The sequence below is a fragment of the Chelonia mydas genome, chromosome 2 (assembly GCF_015237465.2).
Source record: "Chelonia mydas isolate rCheMyd1 chromosome 2, rCheMyd1.pri.v2, whole genome shotgun sequence".
NCBI lineage: Eukaryota > Metazoa > Chordata > Testudines > Cheloniidae > Chelonia > Chelonia mydas.
Window position 1 is genome coordinate 151,531,558 of NC_057850.1, and position 25,650 is coordinate 151,557,207.

The 25,650-nt window shown below is 43.4% G+C and overlaps 1 protein-coding gene across 5 annotated transcripts in view; it reads right to left on the reverse strand.

The window, feature by feature from the left end:
• COL15A1 (collagen type XV alpha 1 chain) overlaps window positions 1-22,371 on the reverse strand; it is a 275,000-nt gene extending 252,629 nt beyond the window's left edge. For 2 of the 5 annotated variants that reach the window (XM_043540354.1, XM_043540352.1), the window contains exons 1-2: window positions 21,854-22,210; window positions 21,665-21,747 (exon numbers count right to left, since the gene is read on the reverse strand). In XM_043540354.1, the coding sequence (XP_043396289.1) occupies window positions 21,665-21,747; window positions 21,854-21,864 (94 nt within the window). In that variant the 5' untranslated portion in view covers window positions 21,865-22,210. Of the gene's footprint in view, window positions 1-21,664; window positions 21,748-21,853; window positions 22,232-22,286 lie in introns of those variants that run through there. The other 3 variants (XM_043540351.1, XM_037889859.2, XM_043540353.1) reach the window with 3 other exon arrangements.
• Window positions 22,372-25,650: the final 3,279 nt, after the last annotated feature.

Sequence of the window (25,650 nt, forward strand, 5' to 3'; positions counted from 1 at the left end):
AGTGGAAAAGCGGCTGGCAATCTAGTAGGAAATATGGGACTGAAAAACCTGCATCATGTGACGCTGTACCCGCCAATGAGGCATTGCAAACCCTTCCCAAAGCACCCTGAAGCCAGTTGCACAGTGGGATAGCTACCCACAGTTCACTAATCTCAGTGTCGATGCAGGAGCTGCTAGCGTGGATGTGCCCTGCCCACACAAGGAGCATAGTGTGGACATGCAACAGTGCTTTAAGTAAAGTGTCATAACTTTTGTCAACAAAATTCTGTAGTGTAGACGAGGCCTAAATCTTGCTGATTCTTTCTGCATCACATCTCTATGATATGATGTTTCCTACCATCCACACAGCTAAACTCTCCCCTCATCATCTCACATCTTGATTACTGCAACATCCTTCTCTCCGGCCTTGACGAATGAACTCTGGCCCTGCGCACTTCATTCAGAATGCTGCAAAGATCATTTTACAAGCCCATCACTTGACCATGTCACCCCGCTCTTGGAATCCCTCCACTAGCTCCTGCTTCTCTATCACTTTCAAGGCCCCTGACAGTCAATCCCAAAGCTCTCCTTTGCTGTAATGCCTATAAAAAGCTTGACAATGGTTAGGCTGCTGGTGCTCAGCCCACTGCCTGTCATGCTGAGCAATGCTGTCTTACTGTTTCCTTGTACTTGCCCATTGGTCTGTCTCATCCATCTGTCATCTCATCTCAGACTGCAAGCACGTTGGAGGCAAGGACCATCTTTTTGCTCTGCATTTGTACAGCACCTAGCACAGTGGGGTCCTGGGCTACCAATGGAATGCCTAGGCACTACGGTAATACAAATAATAAGGGGTATATTTTATCTTTAAGTCACAATGCTGCACTAAGGGTGGTACACCGCCACACCAGCCCAGCAGGAGCTCCCAGAGTATTGTGCTTGAAGCAGACCCACAACTTCCTGGAGTTACATGGAGCGAGGGGGAGCACTGACCTTGTGCCACACTTTGCCATGGTGCTGTCACGTGACTGGGCCGTGGCTGGCCATTCCTAGTGGTTACAGCAGGAGTCAGGCCTAATGATCAGAGCAGATGTCTGGCTTAGTGGTTAGAATCTGAGTCAGTAGTCAGGAATCAGAGCCCAAGGCCAGAGCTGGAGTCAGACCCCAGGTGCCAAAGCCAAGGGTCCGAGCCAAAGTCAGAGATCAGGAGTCCGCGCCGTGGGTCGGATCCATGTTACCTTGATGAACAAGGCGGGAGCAGGACCAGCACAAGTAGGCGCTGTCACAGCCATGGATAAACGCTTTGAGCAGCCACTGAAGCAGTAGTAGTGCTAGTGCTTAGCAGCCGTTCTGCTGACTCTTCCCACCGGTTAGGCGGTGTAGCCAACCAGGCAGCCTACCTGAGGCCAGCTGCGCTTATCAGGTTGCTTGGAGACTGGCTGTGATGCAGGCCCTGTGTCTTGACAGGTGCAATGTGTCCTTCCCACTACACAGAGCTAGCTCTGTAGATAGGTGAGGAGGGGGACTGGACCATGGCCCCAGCCCACCTCAGAAGACAGTGGTGACAGTGGCACTAGCCACAGAGCCCTTCACTCAGAGGAGCACAAGGTCAAGATTGTATTTAGTCCTTGCTCCATTTGCACACTGACGTAAGGCTGGGTACAGTCTAGCCCTGAACATACAACCTTCCTCTGTGCATGAAGCAATTGTTGATGCAGACAGAAGCATAACATAGGTGACTCAAGTTTTTGGTATGGGGCTAGACAGTGATGAGCTTCCAGAAGCTGAAGAACCGGTTCCTTCAGTCACTCCGGGTCTTCAGCGGCACTGAAGGACCCACCGCCAAAGTGCTGCCTGGTGAGTAAAAATTCACAGGGGAGCCTCCCCAGCCGAGAGCTCAGGTGGGACAGACAGGACGGTCCCATGGGCCGGATGTGGCCCGCGAGCCGGAGTTTGCCCACCCCTTTAACAACCGGTTCTAAACTGGCTTCAAAATTTAACAACCAGTTCGCACGAACCGGTGTGAACTGGCTCCAGCTCACCACTGGGGCTAGATCGGGTAACCTTCTGCACCAAGTTCCTACAATGATAAAAATGAACCTGTTTCAACAGAAGTCCTGTATTCTATCTGGGGACTTGTGCTACCATAGAAATTAAAGGCCCAATCCTGGAAAATCTTACTCATGCAAGTTGTCTTTACTCAAGCAAATAGCTCCACTGATGTCAATAAGATTACTGCCCCGAGTAACGGCTTGTGGGATGAGGCCCTAAGAATCACACAAGCCTGTTAGTTCATTGGGCTCACTCCACTGGTGGAACAATTTAACACAGCTTTCCTAAAATAGAAATGCAGGTGATGATGTCACAGAGCAGTTCACTAGCCATCCCCATGTCCCAGCTGCCGAGACTAGGTTGTTTAAACTGTTTTCAGCTGTTAACATTTGCAGTTACTTAGAAACACAAAAGAATTCCATGCATCCAAAAGCACAGCTTTCAGTCTGTCCCAGAGCTCAGCCTGGAATTGTCAGAAGAGCTTTCTGGCTATTGTCATGCCTAGGAGAACACTGAACATCACACAAGAATGCTTCTGACTCTCTATATTCAGCATCAGTACAGGCAGTTTTTAAACAGAGGTACCTTTTACCCATTGTACCCAGAGGTACATTTTGGCTGACTGAGTAACTATGGTCTTATGCTTGGGCCTGCACTATCAGAAACCAATGTGTGGATGGTCAGATCTAATAGTTTGTGCAGTGGCAGTTAGGCCAGGAACCAGAGGTCAAAGCCAGAATCAGGAGTCAAAAGCAAGGTCAGAAGGCGGCAAGCATAGGGCTGGGAGCTGGTCTGGTGCAAGGGCCGGGCACAGAGCAGGACTGGGAACAAGGCTGGAGCAGACTAAAGCCTGTATAGTCTGTCATCGCTATTAGGGCAGGGAGAGTTCTAAGCCATGAAGTGACACTGTGCAGTCTAAGCTGCAGTTCTTCCTGTGGAGTTTATATACCGGCCCTGAGAGTCACCAGACCAGCTCCTGGCTTGTGGATTGGCTGGAGCCTACCACAGGAATGAGTCATCACCACATGTGGCTTAATCAGGCTCTAGTTCAGGGATGACTCATCACCTCACACGTTCAGGCTCAATAGCAGGGTATAAGAAAGTTGTTGAAGAAGACAGTACATATCTTCAAAAAGAAAAGGAGGACTTGTGGCACCTTAGAGACTAACAAATTTATTTGAGCATAAGCTTTCGTGAGCTACAGCTCACTTCATCGGATGCATTCAGTGGAAAATACAGTGGGGAGATTTATATACACAAAGAACATGAACCAATGGGTGTTACCATACACACTGTAACGAGAGTGATCAGGTAAGGTGAGCTATTACCAGCAGGAGAGGGGTGGGGGTGGGGGTGGGGGGAGGGGAACCCTTTTGTAGTGATAATCAAGGTGGGCCATTTCCAGCAGTTGACAAGAACGTCTGAGGAACAGTGCGGGGGTGGGGGGGGAATAAACATGGGGAAATAGTTTTACTTTGTGTAATGACCCATCCACTCCCAGTCTTTATTCAAGCCTAAGTTAATTTATCCAGTTTGCAAATTAATTCCAATTCAGCAGTCTCTCGTTGGAGTCTGTTTTTGAAGTTTTTTTGTTGAAGAATTGCCACATTTAGGTCTATAATCGAGTGACCAAAGAGATTGAAGTGTTCTCCGACTGGTTTTTGAATGTTATAATTCTTGACGTCTGATTTGTGTCCATTTATTCTTTTACATAGAGACTGTCCAGTTTGGCCAACATACATGGCAGAGGGGCATTGCTGGCACACGATGGCATATATCACATTGGTAGATGTGCAAATGAACGAGCCTCTGATAGTGTGGCTGATGTGATTAGGCCCTATGATGGTGTCCCCTGAATAGATATGTGGACACAGTTGGCAACGGGCTTTGTTGCAACGATAGGTTCCTGGGTTAGTGGTTCTGTTGTGTGGTTGCTGGTGAGTATTTGCTTCAGGTTGGGGGGCTGTCTCTAAGCAAAGACTGGCCTGTCTCCCAGGATCTGTGAGAGTGATGGGTCATCCTTCAGGATAGGTTATAGATCCTTGATGATGCGTTGGAGAGGTTTTAGTTGGGGGCTAAAGGTGATGGCTAGTGGCGTTCTGTTATTTTCTTTGTTGGGCCTGTCCTGTAGTAGGTAACTTCTGGGTACTCTTCTGGCTCTGTCAATCTGTTTCTTCACTTCAGGAGATGGGTACTGTAGTTGTAAGAACGCTTAATAGAGATCTTGTAGGTGTTTGTCTCTGTCTGAGGGGTTGGAGCAAATGCAGTTGTATCGTAGAGCTTGGATGTAGACAATGGATCGTGTGGTGTGGTCTGGATGAAAGCTGGAGGCATGTAGATAGGCATAGCGGTCAGTAGGTTTCCGGTATAGGGTGGTGTTTATGTGACCATTGCTTATTAGCGCCTTAGTGTCCAGGAAGTGGATCTCTCGTGTGGACTGGTCCATGCGGAGGTTGATGGTGGGATGGAAATTGTTGAAATCATGGTGGAATTCCTCAAGGGCTTCTTTTCCATGGGTCCAGATGATGAAGATGTCATCAATGTAGCGCAAGTAGAGTAGGGACATTAGGGGACGAGAGCTGAGGAAGCGTTGTTCTAAGTCAGCCATAAAAATGTTGGCATACTGTGGGGCCATGCAGGTACCCATAGCAGTGCCGCTGATTTGAAGGTATACATTGTCCCCAGATGTGAAATAGTTATGGGTGAGGAGAAAGTCACAAAGTTCAGCCACCAGGTTTGCCGTGACATTATCGGGGATACTGTTCCTGACGGCTTGTAGTCCATCTTTGTATGGAATGTTGGTGTAGAGGGCTTCTACATCCATAGGGGCTAGGATGGTGTTTTCAGGAAGATCACCGATGGATTATAGTTTCCTCAGGAAGTCAGTGGTGTCTCGAAGATAGCTGGGAGTGCTGGTAGCGTAGGGCCTGAGGAGGGAGTCTACATAGCCAGACAATCCTGCTGTCAGGGTGCCAATGCCTGAGATGATGGGGCGTCCAGGATTTCCAGGTTTATGGATCTTGGGTAGCAGATAGAATACCCCTGGTCGGGCAAGTGTGCAGCAATTGCAGTGTGCCAGCAATGCCCCTCTGCCATGTACATTGGCCAAACTGGACAGTCTCTACGTAAAAGAATAAATGGACACAAATCAGACGTCAAGAATTAACATTCAAAAACCAGTCAGAGAACACTTCAATCTCTTTGGTCACTCGATTACAGACCTAAAAGTGGCAATTCTTCAACAAAAAAACTTCAAAAACAGACTCCAACGAGAGACTGCTGAATTGGAATTAATTTGCGAACTGGATACAATTAACTTAGGATTGAATAAAGACTGGGAGTGTATGGGTAATTACACAAAGTAAAACTATTTCCCCATGTTTATTCCCCCCTCCGCCCCCCCACTGTTCCTCAGACATTCTTATCAACTGCTGGAAATGGCCCACCTTGATTATCACTACAAAAGGTTTCCCCTCCACTCTCCTGCTGGTAATAGCTCACCTTACCTGATCACTCTCATTACAGTGTGTATGGTAACACCCTTTGTTTCATGTTCTCTGTGTATATAAATCTCCCTACTGTATTTTCCACTGAATGCATCCGATGAAGTGAGCTGTAGCTCACGAAAGCTTATGCTCCAATAAATTTGTTAGTCTCCAAGGTGCTACAAGTCCTCCTTTTCTTTTTGCGGATACAGACTAACACGGCTGCTACTCTGAAACAGTACATATCTTGTGGTCTATGATCGTTAGGTTTGGAGTAGTTAGACGGTAGTGTTGATTTGACCTCTCATCCTTTGACAAACTGAGTTCCAGGTGGATGTGTGTGTGTGTGTGTCTGTCTTTGAGATGACACTTTACAAACTGCCATCTGGTCTACTCTGTGTGGGCATACAATATCACATGACATTTTGGGGAAGAGCAGGAACTGGCTTTACTGTACAGTAGTTGGTCATTATTCTGCATGTTACAAATTCTGGGCTTTTTTTGGACCACCACCTCCTGTTGCTTTCTCCTTCAGAAGTAGCTGCCATATTATAGCTAGGGCCACAGCTCCTGGAGTCCTGTGATTATGGCAGAATCTCTGATAGCTTCTAGCCCCCCAAGAAAAGTTTGACAACCTGACCTGACTTATGCAACAACCTCATCCTGAGTCTGCTGACAGCCTGAAATAATACCTCTGAGAAGTGTGAACTGCCTCACTTATCGCAATGATTGTTAATGCCAAGAACTACTGTTCTGGCACCCCACCAACATCAGCCCAGCAGAGGGCTGTGTGTGTGGCAAGAAGAGAAGAATACAGTAGGCCTGGCCTGCCTACCTAGGCAGACACACATCCTTGCTGCTGCCCAGCCTACCCCTTCCACTCCAACCCCCAAATTCCCCACCCACAACCACCTGCTAGGGCCTGCCTCTTGCAATCCCAGCCTAGCCCCAAAGTCTTCCCACCAGGTCTTTCCCACTACACACTTCCAAAGCCCAGATTTCTCCCATCCATTTCCTCCTAATGCAGTCTGTCATCTGCTACCTGGCCCTGGATGCAGGGCACTCCTACACCAGTAATATAAAATCTATTAAGTATGCGATGGCACTGAAACCTACAATTACCCAGTCGAATCCAAAAATGGTATTCTTGACCCATCCCTACTATTAATTCCTTTTTCCATTATTCTTGAACTGTTTTAACTGGCTTTTTTTCCCCCCAAACACTGCATCGTAAGCAATTATAATTTGGAATAATCACAAGGCAACTTCCCTTATACTTCCTTTTCTTGATTTTGAAAACCTCAGTTGTACCTAGCAACATTTATCAAATCTGAGAAGAAGAAGTAACCAAGGGGCTTGGATTAGGGCATCAGAACTTTGTGAGGCTTTTGTTTTTAAATGTCAGGGACTCACCAACATCTCACCCCACAATTTCCTGCACAGGAGATTAATAATCTTGGGGTTCATTAAACAACAAAGCAGTGAGTGAGAAATGAATAAAACATTTATTAAAAACAAACTAGAGAGCATCTGCGGTGAACTGTTGGACACAGCTACAGTGTGTTCTCAACCCCTGCTTCCAGGGCACATCTCAAAAATCCTACATTCATTATATTGTCGCTTATGAGGAAACCTCTTTCAATTATAGTCTTGCACAAACATCTCTCTACAAGACAGGCCAGGTACTTAGTTTGTCATTATTAGAGGAAAAAAGAAAAAAAATAGTCCAGCCATGTGGTGTTTATAGTTTGCTAAGACTGTTCTCAATTTTATGGGGATACTTTCCGTTTGTGGAACAAGACCTCCATTGAATCTGGGTTCAGTCATTTGAAATTATCAGAATTACATCACCAGAAATGAGTCACACCAGAACAGCTAGACAAACCATGGTTCTGGAATAGTTTTTGCAGCAAACTACAGTTGCAGCTCTTCAGAAAACTATCACAACACAGCCACCGCATACAAGGATGTTTGAAGCATTGCTTGGAGTTGTTGACAAATTCGACTGGGTTCTTTCCTCCTGAGTTTCATTAACATACACATAGCTGGCAATGAAAAAGAAACTGAGTTCTAAGTGTGTTCTGTTCTCCTTACATTAGTTGGTGTGCCAAGAGTAAGATGGTCGTAAAATGTGGTGGGCCTAGGCTATTCACAGGTGACCCCATGGCACCACTGGCCCCTCTGCAGAATTTACCCATCAGAGCCACTAATGCAGCAGAAGGAGGTATTTGGTTTGGCAAAAGAGCAAAGAAAAAAAAAATCAGGAAATGTTCTACTTCTGGAACATAAGTATCTTGCAATTCACTGTAAACTATGCCAAAATAGGACTGTAAATTAGTGCTACTCTGAGCACCATTACCTACCACTCTGTGATCCTATCAAGAGTGAATTGAATGGAGAGGAGAAGCCAAATGCAGAAAACCCTGGAACTATGTTGCCAATGCTTTGGGAGTGGGAGGCTGGGGAATGGGTGGCAGCAGCTGATACACCAGTATATGGCCTGGGATCTACAGGGGTTTATCTTCATTTTCTGCGGCATTCCATCCTAAATGTAGATGTGATATCCAATCCCTTGCCAGTTCTGCAATGTCTGAGTCTGCAGTTCTAGGGGAAGGATGTGTTAAAACTGAATCAAGAGGGCAATGGGTTTTGACAAGTACATTCTCCCATTCTGTGTGTATGTATGTGAAAAGGCAGCATAGGGGTATGGCATAAAATGAGCAGGATCACGTGCTTACAGACCTGTCCAGAAAAAGAGAACTCTAAGGCTAAATTTCAGAGTAACAGCTGTGTTAGGCTCTATTCGCAAAAAGAAAAGGAGTACTTGTGGCACCTTAGAGACTAACCAATTTATTTGAGCATAAGCTTTCATGAGCTACAGCTCACTTCATCGGATGCATACTGTGGAAAATACAGAAGATGTTTTTATACACACAGACAAGAATTATAACATTCATAAACCAGTCGGAGAACACTTCAATCTCTCTGGTCACTCGATTTCTGATCTCAAAGTGACTATCCTTCAACAAAAAAACTTCAAAAACAGACTCCAACGAGAGACTGCTGAATTGGAATTAATTTGCAAATTGGATGCAATTAACTTAGGCTTGAATAGAGACTGGGAATGGTTGATTCATTATAAAAAGTAACCTATTTCCCCGTGTTTATTCCTCCCCCCCCACTGTTCCTCAGACGTTCTTGTTAAACCCTGGATTTGTGCTGGAAATGGCCCACCTTGATTATCATACACATTGTAAGGAGAGTGATCACTTTAGATAAGCTGTTACCAGCAGGAGAGTGGGGTGGGGGGAGAGAAAACCTTTTGTAGTGATAAACACCCATTTTTTCATGGTCTGTGTGTATAAAAACATCTTCTGTATTTTCCACAGTATGCATCCGATGAAGTGAGCTGTAGCTCACGAAAGCTTATGCTCATATAAATTGGTTAGTCTCTAAGGTGCCACAAGTACTCCTTTTCTTTTTTCTAAGGATAAAGCTGCTGGTAAGAAGGTGATTACATGGCTGAATCTGATTAAGTACTTCCTATCCAGCCAACAGGCAGTGGAGCGTTAACCGTACAAGGCCCCAGGGTATTTTCCTGCAACTCCAATGTGTGTCAGCCTGCCAGCTATGCAGAATGAACAGACAGGAGCAATATCATGCCAATATTCCATCCTCTGCACTGATTGCCTAACTGATCCCAGGGACAATTCACAGCCCTTATCTTCAAAGGCCAGAATGAACCATCTGAGGTATCTCATGTACATTGCACTTTTCAAACTCAGAGAGCCTGCTGACTGAATGGAAGGCACTTCATTAGCTCCGGAGACCAGGCTGAGCCCAAGTTTTGCAGTTATCAGATTGTAATTCAAAATTCATCTAATGACAGACATTCCCTTAACAGCCATGCATATGTACCCTCTTTCTTCTCCCTTTTCAATCCTTCCCCCCCATGTCCTTCCAAAACAATTACCATGGAGACAGGGCAAACTGCCTCTTTTGCACATCCCCCCGCAGGTAGCTCTGCCAGAATGGGAACCAAATAATACTGGATTTTGTGTCAGAGTCAAACTTTGATACCCATGCTGTGTGAGCCCTTCAAAAAGTACGCAGAACGAATCCATTCATCCTTAATCAGAACTCTGTTTTTCCTCCAATTTGTTTTAAGTAATCTCTCTGACTTTTCCACATTCCAGCATAGGAAGTTACCAGGGATGCAACAATTCCACTATAAGACCCTTAAAAGGATATTCTTACTGTTCCCTACCTGGGTTTGGATGATCTGGGTCCCCAGTAGAGCAGCAGTATGGTTCTTATCAACTCTGCATGAGGATTAAGGAGATCACCTCCTGACAGGGGAATCTGAAGGAAAGTCTGTGGGTTTTAACTCATGGAATTTCCTGCTCCCAGATATTCGGTGTGATTTTATGCATACAGCATAATAGATGGCCCTCTGTAATTAATTTCTCTGAGGATCAGTACTGTTTGTTGATTCTCTCTCTTAAGAAATCAGTGACTTTTCCAGATCAACAAACACAGCCAATGGACAAGGATCACTAAGGCACTTGCAAGGAATTAATAATTTTTAAAATAAAATTTGCTTAAGTATTTTAAAACATTTAACCTGATTTCACTTTAAGGGATTCTGTCAATTGCTTTAATAGGCCAAAGATTGCTTTTTGAGTCACAAATATGCACTTGCTCAGTGCTTGTCCATTACTGAGTCGGTTTTCCCTACTCTCACATTAAAGCATTGAGTGATTTGTAAGAATCCTCTCGGAAATGATTAGAGTTCAGCATTACTGAATATATCTTAGAATCATAGAATATCAGGGTTGGAAGGGACCTCAGGAGGTCATCTAGTCCAACCTCCTGCTCAAAGCAGGACCAATCCCCCATAGTTGCCCCAGATCCCTAAATGACCCCCTCAAGGATTGAACTCACAACCCTAGGTTTAGCAGGCCAATGCTCAAACCACTGAGCTATCCCTCCCCCCAAAAAGCCTACAGGCTCTGGAGCACTTGGCAGGAACTTGTGTCCCCTGCTCAGTCCTCCACAGTATATTTGATGAGCCTGGAGAGCTGGAGAAAACTAGTACAAGCATTTGGCAATACTAATGCTGCAAACAGTGGGTGGAGAAAACAAATCCTTTAACTGTGAATTTGCTGAAGTTCCATTGAATGTGAGTCAGAGTTTAAGTGTTATTTATCTTACAAAATAACCCAAAATAAAGAGTCTTACTTTTTCTATGTTATAGTTATGTAGCTAGATATAAAAAGTAAAGCCTTACTATGTAAATTGAATCAAAACATGAATATTTTGCTTCCAGAATGTTTATGGCAGGAAGAGGTATGCTGCTTTGAATTTAAAAAAAAAAAATCTTGAATAGTCATCCTGGCCCAGATCCATAAAGGTATTTAGGCACCTAAACCCCATTGAAATCATACTGTTGAGGATCTGGACTCCAAACATACAGACTACAGAGATTAGAACACTCTTTTTTAAAGCTGTGTGTGCCAATGTCTTAATTAAACGAGTTTTTAAATCTCATGGAGATGTATACACTAATATGTGAAAAGACGCAACTTAAACCGTACGTTAGCATGCTCGTACATCAATGGGCATCAGTGTCTATTGGAGGAGTCATTGACGGTGTTACAATATATTTACAAATGTGTTACAATACACATTTTAGTAAACACTGAACCAGGGACCAAAACACAAACTTGGTATTAAACAGCCTGGATTAGAGTAATGCACAGCCAGGGACTTTTGTTGTTCTAATGCAGCCGGAAAAAGCTCACAAGATAAAGGTCTTCCTGTGAACTCTGCCAAGAACACTGGAAAAGTTGTATTAAGATGTTTTATGCTGCAAGCAAACGAATAAATAAATAAAGTGCAAATGACTCACATCCTAGTCAAAGGATTTTGGACCTGCTGACTAATTTTTATCCAAGCTGATTATATTTTAGGTAGAATTGACCATACCACAGAATTATAACAAGATGGGAAAAGTGCCTCTCTCTCTTTCCAAGGATTCTAGCCTCACTAAAATTCCATTTCAATGGTTTCAGTGGTGGAGTCTATGTGGGCTTCTCTGGCTGCCATCGTATTTAGCATGATCCTCACTCAGAAGCCCACTCATTACTGCTCCTTGGCGCTCACAAGGTGAAGAATGCTTCCTTGCTTTACGGGGCGGGGTAGGGCTGGGAGGGCAGCAGAGTTGAACAGCTGCCCAGAGGTGAGGAGGAGAGAGCCTGCCTGAAGATGCCCAGCCTGGGCCCCTCCTTCTCTGGCTCTCTGGCTCCCATTGGCCAGCTGGGAGCAAACAAGGATTGATTCCCGCCCCCTGCCTTTCACTCTCCCATTAATTTAAACCTTTCCCCACACTTTAGGGACCTCCTATTCTCTTTAGCTCCCCTGCCCCCTCCTCATTGTAGTTGTAGTGTAGGAGCTGTTTTTTTTCAGGGCACTGTGGGTCTGACTAATTGTCTATTTGGGCGTCTGGAAGGAATTTTTTCCCCTAGACCAACTGGCAGAGACCTGGTGGGTTTTCTCACCTTCCTCACAGCATCGTGGAGGTACAGTGAAGTTGAAAGGGGCACGGCTTGGAAGTATAATACTAGAAATATACAGGAACTTTAGTTCATTGCGTTGCAACTTGCAGCAAGAATCCAGTGCAGATAAAGGCTAAAAAGGCCCAGCTCCCAGATGTAAATGAGACCCAAGATTTCACTGATGAACCCTGTTCCTGTAAGAAGGGGAGACCTGAAAACCTTGCAGACCAAGGTACTCCCTTGGCACCCTCTACCCCCTCGTGGGGTGGGAGGCGAAGAGGATTCAGAAGTGAGCTGAGTTCTAGGGGTAGCCTGAGGAAGGTCTACCCTGAGGTATTGGTTATATGGTGGGAGCCCATGTCGCCCCACATATCTGAATGGCTGTTATGTGAGAGGTGGATTGGGCCTATAGCGCCAGTCCTCAGTGTTACATTAGCAAAGGTGCAACCTGCTATTTAAATCCATCCTGGTGTGTCTGTCTGCCTTCATCTGTGTGTCCTGATGAAGCCACAGCTACTCTCTTGCCAATAGACTGCAGACCTCAGAACTACTCAATTAAATATGCTCAGAGAGTACAACACAGGTGAAGGATCTCTGAGATTACCTGTGCCAAACCCAATGCATTTTTGGCAACCCCCTTTTCCGGCCAGTCACTTATACTGTCCCACTTGTTCAAGCTTACCGATTAGGATGGCTACAATATATTTCTTCTTATGGTGTTAATTCAGGTACTCTTTGTCACACTATCCAGAGTGGCTCACAACCATGAGTACCAGCCTCAGGGCAAACTGTCAAAAGCAGGGCAGACACCCCAAACTGATGGTATGTTCTATAATTAGATTTCACCAACCCTGTACGACATGTGAACTCCCCAAGTACTGCAGCAGTAGTCTTATAATGGAATCACAGACAGACCCCTTAGACACTCCAGTCTATCTGGTCACCCAGGCAAGCTGGGCTATGTGATAAATGGTCACTTATACCAAAAATCACAAAAATATTCCAGGTTACACCCAGTCCCAAGAGACCAGTCACTCACCCAAGTCGATTTGCATCCTAGATCTCACACCAAAGACAACAACACTGGTAGCCAGTTCTACAGTGAACTAACTAAAGGTTTATTAGCTAACAAAAAAAGAATGAGTGTTATTGAGAGGTTAAAGCAGGTAAAATTATATGTACGGGTGAGTCACAGTCTACAATTCCAAATGGTAGCAGAGATGTAGTGTTCTGTCAGTTTCCCAAAAGTCTCTCAGGGCTACCCAGAAAAACTCTGGGGATCTCTGTCTTCTCATTCAGTTATTCTGCTCTGTTAAATCCACACTGTCCAGAGATGAAGAATTTTTCTTTGCATCCATACTTCTAGCTTCTTTTTCTCACAGAAAACAAGTTGACAGTGTCACTACTCACACAGGCTATTTCTTTGAGGATGGAGAAAGGAATGCGTTTAGAGTCTTTCATCTCCAATCATTACCCTCTTGCTTTGAAATGTGCAAGAATTAGCACTTCCCTGTTAAAATTCTAACTTCTTTCTTATTTGATGGGTTATTTAGTAACAGGGTATATACAATGTAAATCATAGAACTCGAAGGGACCTTGAGAGGTCATCTAGTCCAGTCCCCTGCACTGATTAAATGTTTGCAATTACATTATAACAGGATACAGATAAGTGAAAACAATGCATGCAGCATCCCATTAGTTTGCATGGAGTTTAAACACCAAATACACTCTTATACATTTAGCTATCTCTTTGATCTATACTAATCCACAAGGGAATTGGCCTGGCTTTCTCATATGTGCAATGTAACTGTAGCTGTGTCAGTCCCAGGATATTAGAGAGACAAAGTGGGTGAGGTAATATTTTTTTATTGGACCAACTTCTGCTGGTGAGAAAGAGAAGCTTTCCAGCCACACAGAGCTCTTCCAGCTACGCATTTGTAAGTGTTCAGTGAGGCCTGGGGCTTTGGCATGAGCTGGTACCTGGTCTACCAGTGTCACTCTCTTATTTTGCATTAAGCTCAGGCATAACGCATATATACAAAGTCTTTGTTTTTGTGCCTCATGCCAGACCATATTATTGACAACATGGATTCAATCCTTTCAAATGGTGGGTCACTGCATGAAGCAAATCCAAAGTTTCTGTTTTGGCCTCATTTGTGATTTACAGACGATTCCTGATCCCATGCTCCCTTGTGCCTTCTTTGCACACCAGGCCTGTGGCAGTGCCTTTCTCATGCATGAATTCTGGCTCCTCAAGAGATCCTCTGGTTTTGCCAGAAGAGCACGGCAATACAGTGGGCCAAATTCATACCTCTTGCAAATCCTTTGCCTGTACTTCCCTTTCCTCCATAACAGGCACGTTTCTACCAATTTATCCATGGTAGGAGCAGTGAGGAGTTGTCATTTGGTATGTGGTGTAAAAGTGTCAGTGCTGGCATACAGGAGGTATTTCTTGCGGAGGATCTCCACCTCACAAGGGAACCCTCGCTTTAGCGTAAAGCCCTGACAGACTCATGAGTGCATGAGCAGATGCACATGTAGTTAAACACTCAAAGGATGTTGCACCACTCAGGCTGCTTAAATGACATTTCCTGTGTTGCAGTGCCTGCAGCTCTGCCAGTCCATTGCGATGAAGATTTCAATCTATTCTAGCACAGCAACTCACTGAAGCAGCATTAGTGGCATACATATAAAGATATCACTTACAAAATCATGAAATTTAGCTTGGAACATTAAAATGACTTTCCATCCGAAGCGTATCCATTCTGGTAACTGTGGAGACGAGTGGAAATGAACACAGCCACTATACTAATTATAGACACTTGCACCCCTACTTGTTTCCCCTCAAGAGGCCTTGGGAACCTTTAGCTGCTCAGCTGAGCAAGTTACCAAATAGCCAGTTATTGTCCTGAAGAGCTATTGGACAAAATGCAGCACCAGGTACACTAATCTATTTAGAACAACAAATGATAGGACAAGTCTGAGGTAGCAAATTTGTTCCACAGGTGTTACCAGATCCTTCAACTATTTATACAGATTACCCTCATCAATTTTCTCTAAGTAAACTGGCTCTGTTTTGATAACGAAGGCATTTTAACAGCTATGAAATCAGGACAGACTGTATATTAAGAACTTGCACAGCTGCTAACACCCTGAAGACACATTTTAAAGATATGAAGTGACTTGTTTAATTTAGACTGCAGTGCAATTTGACAATGTCCAAATGTTCACTTTGGAGCTGTAACAAGATTAGAGGCATCTGCATTATCTGCGAAACATTGTGCTCTGTACAGTCAAGCTTTACTGTAGTCATTGTTTCCTTTCTTGGAAGAGAATTGAAAGGAACAGACCATTCCTGTCAACATTGCCATCACCGTAGTGGTGGATAATGAGCCTGTTTCACACATATAATTACTATTTACGTGCATTCTTTTCTACACCCACTGCATTGGCACATTGTGAGTAGAAATACAAATCTGCCTACATATCTGAATTCCAGGAAGGTGGCCAACAGTCAATGTGAGTCAATAATTTGGAACGGTTTCATTAGAACCAAGGGGCCACTAAGCACAAAGTTTGTGTCAACAACCTAATGACAGCCATTCTGTACACACAGATTCAAGGAAAAAAGACAAATATTTACTTTCTGTGAACTGTTGCTGAGCATATTATTTACAGCAGACCCGGCACTGGGTAGCTTTGCTAATAATAGAACCCAGATGTTGATGGGAAAGCTTTAAAGCTCTTTAAAAGTAAGAGGACTCAGACCTAAAATATTTAGATACAGTATATGGTTCCACGTTTGCAAGTCACATAGATACTTTAAACAAGCCCACCTTCTTTTGGAACAAAGTATGAAAACGTTCAACAGCATTGCTCTGGCTGTCAAGAACTGCAACCCACACTAATAAGCGTTGAGATATTTTGACATCTAGAAGAATGAATGGGACTTTTTGAGAGCAAGATGATCATCAAAGAGGCTCCCACCGTTCCAAGTTTCACCCCGCCTCAGCTTCAGCACTCACACTCTACAATTCCAAATCTGATGCCACAATCGGGAATACATCACAGTCCTGGAGAATGACTGGCACCCTCAACTCCTATTGACTTTAAGAGCAGTGGAAGGTGCTCAGCACCTTGCACAATGAGGCCTTTAGTAACCAATGCCATGCACTGACATCAAACAGAAGGTAGGGGACCTAATTATTAAATGGCCAAACATGAGGAAGTATCACAACTAGAGAAAGAAATTCTAACAATGTGCACCTAAATAGTTCAAATGACAATCACTAATGTAAGTAAATCAGCTCCATCACTTCCCCTTAATAGGCTCTGACACCTCTCTGTACAAACAGAATAAGGTACTATTTGATGCAATTTTCATCTATTGTAATTAAAAAGGTTTCCACAATTAGACAGGCTCCATAACATTCAGTGGCCAGATTCTGCCTGCCCCTTTTGAGGGTATGCAGTGGGAGGGTGCAGTGGAAAGGGCTAAGGATCTTCCCACCCCTTATGAGCCCACTCTGGGGAGTGCAGGGATTTCTCCCACTCTGCTCCCTCTTGGGTGCATATCACCTGTCGGGGGCAAAGAGGGGGAAGGGCCATGGTTGACCCACCCATGTACCAACAAGCAGAGTGATACAGAAGGGGGTGCCTCTGAGCACCAGGGTTTTGTCTGTGTGGCACAATCTAGCCCCAAATAAATCATTCACTGGAGGTGAGGTTTTTTTCCATGAATTGGTGAACAATTTAATCTATTTAACTAGCTGCCAAATATCCCAAGTTTAATCAGACACTCAGCTGCCTTGCATACACTCTGTGTTATGATCCAGGGAAACGATCTACACTACCCGTCAAAAAACACTTTTGACTGACCCTTAGCTCCTGGAACAATGAAAACAGCTCTGGAGGTATTATAACCACATGCTCTTGTTGCTAAATTAAAATAAGGCAATGTGTCACGTGGAAAACTGTGCAATTGTGAAATGCAATGTATATAACAGCGACTAATTCTGTATTTTGGCTGGACAACAAAACAGAGCAGTTGGATTTGCTGTTGTGTTAAAAACAGTTGCTTGATCATTAGGGACTTGATTATGCCATTTAAGCAGAGTCCACAATAAGGGGATACAGGCCACCATGTCAGGAAGAACATTGCAGGCTTTCTGGCTTAGCAGGGCAGAATACTTCCTGGAATTCCTGGGCACACATGGGCTGCATACTCACTGCTATACCCCTTTGTGGGGTATAGCATACTCCCCCCTCTGGCGTGGCCTCATCTTCTCTCCACCCACTTTGAGGTGACATAAGCCTAAAGGGGCACAGGGATGGAGCATGGGGGTGGGTGGGGAAGGTAGTCATTCCTGCAGTACCCAAAGAACAGAGACACAAATCCACAGAGGCATTTTGTGGATTTATTCTTAGCATTGCAGTGCCTAAATTTTAGGTGCCTTGCCACCCCGTGGAATCTATGAAGCCTGCGTTAGATGCCTAGGCTCTCGGTATAATGTATGGAGAGAGATAGGTGCCCAAGAATGGAGCTAAAAAAGCCAGGATGCTAAGCAAGGAGCCACCTAAGATAGCCAATAGAAGGGTGTGTCCTAAGCCCCACCCCTCACTGGGATTTAGGCACCGAGGTCCAGGCTAGAGAGAAGATCCTAACTCTGTTTGGAACCCAGAGCCTGGAATCCACAGCTGGGAACCCCATTCCTGGAGCCAGGCACCTGTGTTGTTTCTTGCAACAGTGCCAGTGCACACTTGACTCCACACCAAATGGCCAGGGGGTGGTCACTTCCCTTATTATTTTTCACCCAGTGCTTAGGGAACTCCCCTGCAATTGCAGAGATTCTGGTTCAGTTCCACTCTCTATCTGATGAGCAGGGATTTGAACTTGAGTTTCCCACCTCTCAGGTAAGGTGCTACTAGGAATCAGGGTCTGGAGCAGAGCTAGTCTCCAGGCAACCTCATCAGTACAGCTGGCCTGCAGCAGGCTGTCTGATGAGCCACAGCACCTGAGTGGCTGCAGGGGCCAGCAGCAGCAGTTCTGCTGGCTGCTTGGTGCTCATACCCACCACTGGGACTGCTCCTGTGTTACCTTGGTCCTGCTGCTCCTGCTTTGCCCCCAGCTTTGCCTCTATCCTGCACCTACCTTAAACTCCACCTTGCCTGATACACTGCTCGACCCAGGTCCTGACCTCCAGCTCTGCTTCTTCTGACTACAGATGCTAATCTGGCTCTTGTATCCAGTTCCTGCCCTCCAGTCTAACCCTTGGCTCCAGCTTTTGACGACTGATTCCAGCTCTGACCCTAGTCCTTAGTTCCCGACGACTGCTCTGACCACCAGGCTAGACTTCCCTTGTCCCGGTCACCTGACCAGTACCCTAAGGTAACTGGACTATAGAGTCACTCACACTCTCTCTTTGGCCCAATGCAAATTTAATTATCTATACACAGTGGAACAACTTCAGCTGCAGAGACAGAGAGCCCACATCAGACTATCTATAGTTCAGTGGTTAGGCCACTCACCTGAGAGGCGAGAGACCCCTGTTCAAATCCCTTCTCCTTATCGGGGGGTGAGTACACAGGGCTAAAGGCTATATGGGAGGCTGCTGCTGTCCCCCAATGATTTTGTTTGGAGTTAGGCACGCTCAAAGCCTGATTTTGTGTGGAGTTAGGCATGCTGGGGAGATAGCTGGGAGAACGCCGATTTGTACCTGGTTCGAGGACCACACTGCGGCTTCAGTGGGAGTTAGGCAGCAGGACTCCTGTCTAAGGCAGCACTGTGCATGCCTGGAGGCAGAAACAAGCATCTAGACTAGGGGACTTCTACAGCAAAAAATATCGGCACTGAGTGATTCTAGGCACCTACAGGGTTAGAAAGCAGCCAAGTGGAGGTTTTGAGGCTCAGTGACACCTAAATTTTTAACTTAGGCACCTAATGTGGGAGGTTGGGATCTTAAGTCTTTTTGTGGATCTGGACCAGAGGCTGCAACTTTACTTGGCCCTTCCATGGATCATGCAAATGGGGAAGGCAACTTACACTTTCCCCTGTGTATCTGCATAAGGTCCAGGCACAGGCTGGCTGGACAGACAAGTAGCAGGACTGACCAATTACTAGTATCATGGAAGGATGACATATTTATCCTCCCAATTATTGATGCCACCAAACGATGTTTCATATCTTGCTTACAATATGTGGAGACTTTCATAATCTACTAAGTCTTCCCTGATTAACAAGAATACTTATATGGGGCTTATTCTGTCACCCTTACTCAGCTGGAGTAGCATTCGCCCCACCATCACTGGTAGCCCCACTGCACTGGGCTCTACATTACTCATTTGAAAGTTCAGTGCCCTCCAGTAGATGGGCAGGCAATGCCAATATTTCCAAGCTTTACCTTCTTTCATCTCCTTGGGCAGAATCACTTTATACAGAGTAATTTGTAGCAAAGAAAAGATACATATTTACAGCTACAGGGTGACAAATCACCACTAAGAAATAAGATATAATACAGCAGCTTGTAAAATAAAGTACTTGAGACAGGGCCAAATTGTAGCTGTAAGCCACGGCTGCCTGGTGGGGGGAGAGAGAGGAGAAGCCAAGTAGCAGTAGGAAGCAATACCCAGATAATCAAAGGCTAGGAGAAACCTGGAAATTAATAATGATGAAAGACTTGTAGGCATAGTCTGCTTAGAGTTTATTAGTGTTTAGGAAATGGAAATATTAAAGAGAACAAAAAAGTCAGGCCAATATATTTCTTGGGTTGACTGACCACAGGTATGGTGTCAGCAGTAGCAGCTAGTTAGAAAGCTTAAAAATTGACAGAACTCTAATCTCCCTTCAGAAACAAGCAGTAAAATCACACATGGGAAGATGTGCATTTATCCGGATAATTACTGAATTACCTGCAAAAATACTCTACACATTAATGGGAGAGTAGTTTCCAGTTTGCTGAACTACTGGTCTATATCAGCCTACCGTTTTGCACAAAAATATATGTGCAAAAAAATGAGATAACTAGTCAAAGATCTATGGGCTCAAACCTCCAAGATACTGAGCACTCTGAACTCACATTCAAGTCAGTTGTAGGTGAAGACAATCAGCATCTTACAGGACTGAATGTAATTTATATCATTGACTGCTCTGTCTCTGGTGGCAGATCTGTGTGCTAGATCGATCTCTTGCAAGAGCTTCATGCTTATTCGAAGTATTACCAATGTATGACCCATATAGTTATGGCCACATGTGGGTTTCTACTTGTGTTTTTATGTACTATAGGTCTTCATTTGACTGTCCAGTCCAAGATAAACATTTTCGTCATTGTATTGCTGTATTTAGCTTTACATGAGAAATAAATCTTCATACGATGCTGCAAGTTTGATCCAAATAGTATATGCATCATACTCTGTACGGTCAGAAAATGAAATACATGTAATGTTTGCCCCTCTTTCTCATAGCTTGTTCCTAACGGTAGCATTCATAAATTACATGTAGTCCAGCAATGTAACATACTTGGCCAATATGTAAAAATCTTGCAGTTAGCATTTGCTGACATGTGGCATACCTCCCAGTGAAATGAAAGGAATAACTAGCTGGAGTTTTGGCTGTGACATTGCCACACATTGGGCAGCATGCCGCAGTTGAAAAGGAAAAAAAAGAAAAAAAAAAAAGGGGGGGGGGGGTTTGAAGAATACTCAAATCTCTATCTCCAGTCTGTATTTTTCTATGCAGTACCTTTTTAATGCTCCCATAACTATAGAATCTAGGTGCTGCCTACATAATTAAGATCCACAATTAATTCCATTTGAAGAAGGAGCTAAACTCTTTTTAAGGTATACTATCGTCCGTGCTGCAAACCTAACATTTCAATCTCTATTTGCTTTTTCTTCAATAGTATGTAAACTTCTAAATCAATACAGTATCTTTTAAAATATGCTGGAAAGTTATATCATCTGTACAAACTGCAAGGTATTGACTGGTATTGACCATGTTACAAAGCATGCATTATATTTATAGGGGGGCGGGATTTTCATTCACAAAAGTAAACCGGTTAGATTTTCATTTCAGCATGCTAGTCAAAAATAACTGAAGAGATCTGAAAGGCACAATGTGCTCAGGCATTCTGGAGCACAAATTCATAACATCCAGAAGCAGCATCACATAATGCCTTAGAGATCACACCACACTTAGCACTTGCTCCTGTTAACACCAGAATGACAGCTCTATACCCATCTAACTGCTTCCTACTACCCTTCTGCATCTCTGTAAATCCAAGTGTAGTTTATATACACCATATAACACATGAAGTTATTTTTTCTCTTATTGCACTCTCAAATAATGTCGAGAGAACACATCATATGCTCTCTTACTTTTGGGGACCAACTGATGTATTTTAGCCCCCCACCCTTCCAGAATGAATGGCAATTATAGCTCTTAACTAGCAGCAACCTCTCCAAGTGAAGCTGAGAACAGCAGTCAGCAAATACATTAGAAATTTGAAATGCACAACTACTTTCCATATTAGGAATGTGGCTTTCAAAAGAAACCCTTCACCTCAGTTTAAATAAGTGATCTGGGGAGTTTCTTACCTTCTATGACCTGAGCCGCTAAAACAACAGGGAGAAATGAACCCCAGGGCAGTAGTAGCAAATTCCAGGGCCACCAGCAATGCCTGGAGCACATTTGCCAAGAAGAGGGAGAAAAAAAAAAGAAAAAAGATAAGACTAAAAGTTAAAAGGCAGAAATACAAGAAAAAAGTAAAAAGTTAGCACTCTTACCTTGAGAGCATTTTTTTTTTAAAGTTTGTTGAAAGACCTTAAGTGGGAAAAATGTTCGGAGAACATGAATTTTTACTTCTGAAAAGAAAAAGTTACTAAAAATTGGAGTCTGTTGTCTCCTCCAACGTTCAGACACGAGTGAAACAAAGGCAGCTCTCAGGCTCTCTCAGTGACTCATTGCAATGAGTGCTCCAACACTGAAATCTGACTCCTTCTAGATTTTCCTTTCAGACCACTGCCTTAAACTCCTTAACCTTATTCCCTACCTTATTAACGGAGACCCTCTTTTGCTGCACCTCCTTCCATTGCTATCATTATCCACTCTTGCCTCTAACTACAGCATACATACACTAACACATATCAGTAAAGTTTCTCCACACCCTCTCCCTTCCACCACTCACCACCTCCACTCCCTTACCCAATAAAATATTACCTCCAACATCCTTCCATCCAGTATAGCCAAAACTAGACATCTTTGTATGGTATTCAACACTTCTCCAACCAGATAAGATTAGCCAACCTATAAATAAGCAAGTTTTAAAGCAATTAACAAAACAGGAAGCCCCCCCCCCCCCATCAACTGCAATATATGTCCAAGTTAACAGGACTATAAGTGGTATGGTCATCACAGAGAAATTTCTAATCACATTCTTATCTCTGGCATGTCCTGTATTTATAATATTCCTGTTTATAAAGATTTACACCCACAGTATAAAGTTCAGAGTCTGTGTCTATATCCATGTCTATAATACATGTGTATGTATTTATAATAGTGACTCCATAGCTAAGGGTTTTTAAGTTTCCATTATAAGTGTGAATTTGCCCCACCCGTCTAACTTTCTGAAAAATGCTTTTTCCACACAGTTTCTTATGTGTAGGTCCCTCCCCAAAGAAAAATTATTTGAAAAAAGTTGGAAGTTAATCAGAGTTATAAAACTTGTTCCGAGTTATAAAACTTTGAAAAAAGGACTCGCTTGTCCTGGTTTGAAAAGGGTAGGAGGGAGAAGGGCCCTGACCCGCCCCGGGGATGAGTATTCTGAGTCTGAAAAGTGTCATGTGGAGGTTAGGCTGGAAGGAGCTGATGGGGGCTTGGGAAGACCTGAGCTGGGATGTGAACATAATTTTACACCAAAAGAAGTAATTTTTTTCCACTTAAATGAAAGTTAGGGACAATCCCAGTCAAACGTTCTTTAGACAGAGTTAAGTGCTGTGCATTCTAAACCTTAAAAACAACTATACATCAACAGGCATTAATAATTAGTTTTTGGATAACCGATGTGCTGGAAAAAAACAGAAATTCACAGATACGCTTCCAATCACCACCACCACCACCACCTTAAATCTGCCCCAGACTCCATTTACAGGCTAGCAGGTTTACCTTGCCCATTTCGCCTACCCTGCATTTTTAATATAGCCAAAGACCATCACTATCCCCCATCCACTTTCCACGCACTGGCAAGAGAAACATCCACCAGCTTATAGGCCAGAGACTTAATTTTCTTTTCAGTCTATGTTCCCACTACAAACCACACACTCACTCTCACTTTGTTTTCACCCTTCACATGTGGTCTAGAGACCACATCCCCCTTGATCCATGATACAACATTGGGCTAGAGAGAGCACATCCCCCCTCTTCGTTCACCCTCCTATGGGATTGTCTACACTACTTTTCCCACCCTCTAGATTTCCCACTGTTGCTGCCACCAGTAGTGTGACAGTAGTACTTCTCCCTGCTATCCACAGGTTAATATTGCTTTTAAAAAGAGCCAGATACTGTACAGGAGCCTGGGTCAGTCACTCAGTTCTGCAATATATTTTTTGGCAGTAGCTAATAGGAATTATTGATAGTGTTGTTATATCTTTTTAAAATCCTTCTTTACTAATGCATATTAGGAAATAAAAAAAAGTTTGTGTAACCTTTTTTTTTTACCCGGAGGAAAGACTACCTAAAAATATACACCATAATGGGGAGATTTTTCGTCTAGTATAAATGGATCATGCAGCTTGCCATATTGAGTGCATCAAGTTTGGTATCTCTGCATTATGTTTCTTGCATATGATGAGTATAACTAAGTGAAAAGTATTAAAGATATGGAGAGATGTATAGTCTATGTACACATTCTAGACTGTTCATAACTATTTACTAAATATTGTCATTTATTATAAAAGTATATGTTGCTTTAAATAGTTTCTCTTTTTTTCTAGCATTATTAGTATAATGAGAGTTTTTGCCTTTTTTAATCAAGTGTATATACTGGTTAGGTAATTTCTTTTTAAAAAATGCTATAACAAACAATTTTCTCCAATACTCTATCATTTTCTCTGTTGGGAATGGTCCTCTGGGTTTTTCTTTTATGAAATATTTTTTACAGGGAAATGAATTAAATAGTGTTGATAGCCTGAAAGAGAACATTTTGTTTGATTTTTTTTTTTTTTAGTGACTCTCCATATCTGTAAAATGTTTGGCATACGGGGAGGGGAAGCAATCCTCAATGGTATACGTTCAGAAGGGCAAAACGTAAATACACAGATTATGTGATAAACCATGTCTGGGGAATCTCCATTCCAGCAGAGTAAAACAAGCACAAGCGATTGAGTTCTCTTTACTTTTTAAGTTCCCTAAACTTCCTGCTTCTGTTAAATCAGACAGACAATTTCAAATCAAGTGGGGAAGAGGTTAAAAAAAATTAATTATATGGCATTAGTAGCCAATTTTGTAAGTTAATATCCAATATGCCAGGAGGTTATTTTACAGAAAATCTATACAATAGGGAATATACAGATCTACTTCTTACATAGCAGCAGCATAGTTCACATCAATGAACTATATGAAATACTGCTGAGAATGTCTTTAATTTCTGTTGGACGTTTAAAGGTGGACGTCTAACCAATGCTGATTGTTTTTAGAGTTGCCAGGTAGAGGAAAGTGAATCTAAAATTGTTTTCAGTGAAGCATTCTCCCGACCTCTGTGAATTCCACTGGCCTTCACTGGTGACAATGGAGAAATTTGTAAATATGAATAGCTTATTATCTCCTTCCTGTAGGACCTTGGGATTTCTTGCAGCTTCGGGTTCTTTAGTGGTCTCCATGACTATGGAATATAAATAGCTGTTCTGAGTCTCTCAATCTCCCCTGAGGGCAATAATCCAATTCTGTGTGTCCACTCACTTTTAGTGTGGCCATTTTTCACTTCCATTTTAAACCCAGCAGGAATTCATTGTTTGGAGGAGGATACAGATTTCTTTCCTTCCATTCTTTCTCAAAGTCCAATCTAGATTAGATTTTTCCTCCTGTCATGGTTCTCAAGGTCTCGCAGTTTGTCAGGCAACACTTATTTACTCTGCTGATTATCTGTCTCTTTTGACCAATCTTCCAGGGTAGTGATCTGTTTTCATCTCTGAGCCAGCACCCTTAATACTGCTATTGCAGTGCTTATTTCTCCCAATGTATTATCCATTTTAGCTTCCAGTTTGGGAAACTTTGAGTCCAAAATAGTTGTACAGTGTCTGGTAATTTCTGCTCCGACTGTCCTGGATATCTGTAAGGTAAACAACTCATCATCAGTGTTCTCTGACTCTTGTGATGCAGTTACCATTTTTGAGTCCCTAATCCTGCAACTGGCTCTGCACAGAAACACACCTGTTACCTGCACTGAGCCGTTAACTTCAGTGGAATTCCACGCAAGTGTCAGGGTCTGCTTACATGAACTTTAATGCAGGATTGGGGCTCTGTGATGTTTTCTTTGTGTGTGTGCATGGTGTTACCAGCTTTTGCACAAACTTCTGGCAATGGCCTA